Source organism: Ursus maritimus, unplaced genomic scaffold (genome assembly GCF_017311325.1).
Source record: "Ursus maritimus isolate PB19 unplaced genomic scaffold, ASM1731132v1 scaffold_22, whole genome shotgun sequence".
Classification (NCBI taxonomy): domain Eukaryota; kingdom Metazoa; phylum Chordata; class Mammalia; order Carnivora; family Ursidae; genus Ursus; species Ursus maritimus.
In genome coordinates, this window is record NW_024424675.1 from 1,510,152 (window position 1) to 1,515,301 (window position 5,150).

The 5,150-nt window shown below is 47.7% G+C and overlaps 1 protein-coding gene across 1 annotated transcript; it reads right to left on the minus strand.

Annotated features, from left to right (window-relative positions):
* Window positions 1-575: 575 nt before the first annotated feature.
* Window positions 576-4,703, minus strand: CSTL1 (cystatin like 1). The gene is made up of 3 exons (XM_008707119.1): window positions 4,485-4,703; window positions 1,437-1,547; window positions 576-659 (listed from the first exon to the last, which is right to left on the minus strand). The coding sequence occupies exons 1-3, from the start codon at window positions 4,701-4,703 to the stop codon at window positions 576-578; spliced, it is 414 nt and encodes a 137-aa protein (XP_008705341.1).
* Window positions 4,704-5,150: the final 447 nt, after the last annotated feature.

The following is a 5,150-nucleotide window of genomic DNA, read 5'->3' on the forward strand; positions in this document are numbered from 1 at the left end:
TAGCTTTTTCCATTTGCTGATTTTGTCTTATACCCTTTCACTGTAATAAGTCATAGCTGTGAGTACAACTGTGTGCTGAGTCCTGAGGGTCTGTCTACTGAGTTACGTGGGGACCTCAGCTACACTCACAAAAATATGTAAGTCACAGAGAGTATGGGGAAGAAACAGAGCTCCTGCAAGCTCAGGCCAGTGGTCAGAACGTGCCTGAATCACAACAAACCTCAGAGACATGCACTGAAGTAGAAAAACTATGAGTTTCCTCCAGAGAGTTAACATCCTTCTGTTCAAATGCAGCCATCCCCTAAGGGCCACTGAATATGTGCATGAGTAAGTGTGAGTGTGTGAGCACATGAGTGTGTACATGAATATGAGTGTGTGAGTGCGTATGTGTGAGTGTGCCTGTGTATAAGTGTGTTGTGAGTGTGCACGTGCACATGTGTGAGTGTGCATGTATGCACAAGTGTGAGCAGGTGTGTGGAGACCCTGCTGAGGGGGGTGAGGACCTTCAGGAGTCTAATAGAAAGTGCACAGTGTGACCATCTAAGTTTTCATCAAACATCTTTACACCAATGCATTCAAGCCTCCAGACAAGAGTTGTTCCAGAGTTGGTAATAGTTCATCCAGGGCACAGTGTACACCAAAAAATCACAAATGAAACTCTGGAAGGAGAAAGAAAACAGCTTTCAGAGAAATATTTTTTGAAGGTGAACAAAAAGCTCCTGCCCCTCAGCAAGCTCTTATCTGGGGAATCTGGACCAGTCTCTGTGTCTGCTCAATGACCCCATAGGTGAGGGGGATCTGCTCACAGTCACATGGTGGGGGCCAAGTGGGGCCAGCCTGCACAGGGATGTCACCCTGGGCGCCCCCATTCCAGTCACTTGGGACTGGAGCAGGTGCACCTAGAGCCTGCAGCCCTGTAGGATGCTGGAATGAAATCTGGGCAGGACAACCTGGGACAGCGGCATTGTCTACGGACCCAGTCCTCCTGCTCCTGCATGCAGACACAGAGTGTCCCTCATGTCAGCCAGCTTGCAGGTGGTTGCACCAGGAGGTACCAGGAAAAGCTAGAAAAGATGGGCAGAGGTTGGAAGACGAGAAGGAAGCTAGACAATTCCCAGCGACCTGGAGAGTATGAGCCAAGACCAGAGTGAAGCCCCAGGGAAAGTAAATCACTTCCATCCGAGGGCCAGGGATGAGACTGCCAGGGGAGGAGACTGGAGGCCTGCGGCCAGGACTATGACAGCTCAGGGTGGGGAGACTGCCCAATTAGAGGGCCTTCCTCCCACCTCTGGGCACCTCCAATGGCATCAGGCAGACCTACGGCCAAATCCACGTGGCCAGAAAAGCTGTCAATGTCCAATTTTGGTCTACTTTTTAAAATTTTACTTTTCCCCTTTTGATTACCAGTCCATGCTCAAATGACTCCCACCACATACCTTTTTCAGCTTCTTTTTGCTTTGAATGGGGCATGAATTACTTGTGCTATTCCTTTTGCATTTGGTCCGGCTGATCTTCACAGTTACCATATATTCCACTCCAGTTGTGAGCTACTGAGAAACAGTGAGTGGCACTGTTAGTGTTGACTCCAAGCATCCAGTTACTGACCCTCGCCAAGAAAGGCTAGGCCATGAAGCCCCAGGAGCCACAATACCTGTTTCCATCATCCAGTAACAGCATGGCTCCCTCTTCTCCTCCCAGCTGGAAGAGGCACAGTGACAGCTGAGGCCCTTGGTTGGCCCCCAACATGTGCAGAGCCCTTCCCCTTGCTCTGGACTAGCTTCACTTTTGCAGCCACAGATGGCTTCTCACCTGTCTCACTTGCATCTTCAGGATGAGGGATTAGCAAGACATTGAGCTTGGCTGCCCGGCAGCCCCAGAATATCCCCCATATCTATACACATGATCTTCAGAATGCATAGGAGCACATTTTGTTCCTTGGCTTCATCCATGTCCTCCCTCCCTACTCTCCTTCCCAACTAATCTGATGGAAAGCAGTTTAGCAACACAGCTAAAAAAACATAGGCTTAGAAACTGAATTGATTTGGGGCATTCATTTCCCTCCTACTAACACTGCACCCTTGAGCAAATGCCCAGCAGCCTCCCTTTCTTCAACTATAGAGTTCAGATAATAATTGTGCCTGCTCAGGGAGCTTTTGCATGGGCTAAAGAGAAGCATGCATCTCACTGAATGCACAAAGAAAATTTTAAAATAATTCATTACGAAGTATTAAATGTTTTAGCAAAGTGTGGGGAACATTACTCTGAAGCAGCTATGGAGTTCGGAAAGCAACGAAACAGAAGACAGAAGAATTGTGCTCAAGTTCTGGCCTTATCCCCTGCTATCTCTGTCTCCTTGGCCAAGCCCTGCCACCTCCCCGACTCAGTTTCCTCACCTAGAGAATGGGGAGAACAGTGCCAATTCCCTCCTAGGAACGCAAACAGTGAATGTGTAAACCATGGAGAACACACACCAGGGTTATTCCCAGCTGTTGGGATCTGTCTTGCTGTGCTCATGACCAAGTGCAAGGTCGTAAGGACTCTGGAGGCAGGGAGGCTGAGGCAGGAAAGCCCTTTGTGGCAGGACCCACACCCTGAAGTGAAACTCCAACAAATGCTTTGGTGATTCATGTCCTCTATTGGAAACGGCTGGGTCCCTCAAGTCAACATGCGGCATAGAGAGCTCTGCGTGGGGAGGGGAGAAGCTCCTGAAAGCTCCCTGCTTTCTTGTCCCTATGTCAGGGTCAAACCAAAGAAGGCCTGGTACTCTCCCTGGTGGTAGTAGAGGGAGAGAGCACCCACATGCCCCCTGGAGGAAAATGCCCCCAGAAGAGCTCAGGGTGGTTGAAGCGGAAGGAGGTCTGAGGGCATTATGGCCATCCTGGTCCCAGCATCTGCCACCTGAAGAGCCTCAGGATGCAGGGCTCCAAGCTCTTCATCAAAGGGTGGTTCTATCCAGGTGTTGGCATCTTGCAGGGTTTTCACACTGACCTTCAGCGTACTCCATAGGTATGAAAAATCTAAAACACTGACCATAAATTTTACTGACATTCCAGTGTGCAAAGTTTTTTCATATTTATTATTTCGTATTTATTATTAGACTGGATTGCTAGGTAATAAGAGGAATCATCATAGTGATACAAATATTTTCACGAGTGCTGCTTCACTCTTATTCTGTTCACTTGCTGGTGAGGAAACAGGCCTAGAGAGTATGAATGGAGCTTGACATAGATCTCACAATTAGAGGGATCTGGAACCTGGGTGCAGGCAGCCCATCAGGCCCACCTCCTATACCCCTCTGTGAGGTATTAGGAAGCACACAATCATGTAGCAAAAGGACCCAGGTCACCTAGCTACCAAGGGGCACACATACTCTGTTCTTTTATCCATCTGAATGACATTAAAAGTTCATTCATAAACTATTCTTCTAGAGTTAACTGTTAATGATAATGGACTGATTCCACAAGACAGCCCCCTCCTGGGAGTCTCAGATTTATCCTTGGGAACACTGACCTGGAAGAACAAGCCAACTTGGCAAGAACTTTGGTCAACAGCCACCACATTGTGGCCAAGTCACCTCAGTGTTTGCAGCCCTGATGAGCCACCATCTTGGGGCAAGAGTATGTGACTGAAATAGGGACAGGCTGATGTCCACACTGTGATGTCAGGCCTGCTTCGTGTCACACTAACATGGCCTGCCCCTCTCTGCACCCCACCCTTGCTGGTTTCTCCTGTTCCCACTGCCCCTCTCTCTCCCGGCCAGAGATCTTTTCTCCTGTTTATTTATTTTTTTTCCCAGATCGGGTTAATTGAACTAAAATGTGCTATTGCCTCTGCCCTAACTTACATATAGTTTACTGTGTAAACTTGAAGGGAAGTTGGACCCACAAAAGTGGTTTTCAAACAACTTTTCTCTCCTCCATCATCCTCAATTGATATATTTCAAAGAAACTTTGTACGCAAAACACATAAAAAGAGAGATGATCTAGTTGAAGTCTGTCCCTCACTCTCCCTTCTCCCTTCCACCCCAAAAAATGCCCTGTGCAATTCCAGATTTCTATAGAATACAGCTAGAAAGTTCAGATTTTATAGCCCTGGACATTGAAAAACTATGTTGAGGGGAAACCTATAGAGAATGTTTATGTTTCACCAAAGCAGACCATTAAAGGAGACAAAGTCATCCTCGTTGGCTGTCACTCTGGTAGGACAATTTCAGAACAAAAGGCAATTCTTCCCAAGAAAGAACAGTTGAGAACCTCAGAAGCTGTTTTTACTTCAGGCCGAGAGTAACAGAGTTAGGGTTTCATTCCAGTCATTCAGCTCGCATTTTGAAAGTGTGGTGAAGGCAATTCTGGGGTCCAAACAACTCCAAAGCATGCTCATCCCAAATGAAACCTCCCCCCACCTTTGTTCTCTCTGGGAGCCATACCATGTCCCCAGATGTCCAAGTGGGCACTGCCCACATCCCAAGAAACTGAGGCACAAACCTGCATTTGACTTCGAAGTAGCTTGTCAACTTGAAATAAGTAGGTGTCATTGCTAGCATTGTTGTAGGATTCCATGAGGAATTGAAGTGTTGAATTCATGTTTGTCTTGCTCATGGACTTCTCCTGGAAGCCTTCCCACCTTTGAAAATGACCTAGTCTGGCTGTCAGGACCAGGGCAGCCAACAGCAACAGAGGGTTCCTCCAGCATCCAACTCCCATCTTGCAGCCTTGGAAACCTCCTATCCACTGCACCTGCCAGAGTGGGTTTGGAGCCAGACTGCAACTTACTCACCCTCCCCCAGCGGTCCTTCCCCAGAGGGCTTGCCCAGGTTAAGCAGAGATTGAGGCCCCAGCCTCATCCTTTCAAGGCTCTGCCCCCAGTCTGACAAAAGGACCAACCCAGGAAATCTTCCTGCATGGTTACTCAACTCTCTTTCAAGTCTGTGCATTTTTCACATATTTATGATATCCACTTGGTTCTCCCATTATTCCAGTGAGTGTAATTTCTAAACACCTGCCAAGATGGGCAAGACCCTCTCCTTGCTTTCGTATCTATCAAGGAAGAGAACTCCCAGAACAGAGCTTTACAGTGCTATGCCATAAAAAAATATATTAGACAAAGAAGTGTCATTAGTGGGAATTGGGGAAGACTTACGGAGAACTGAG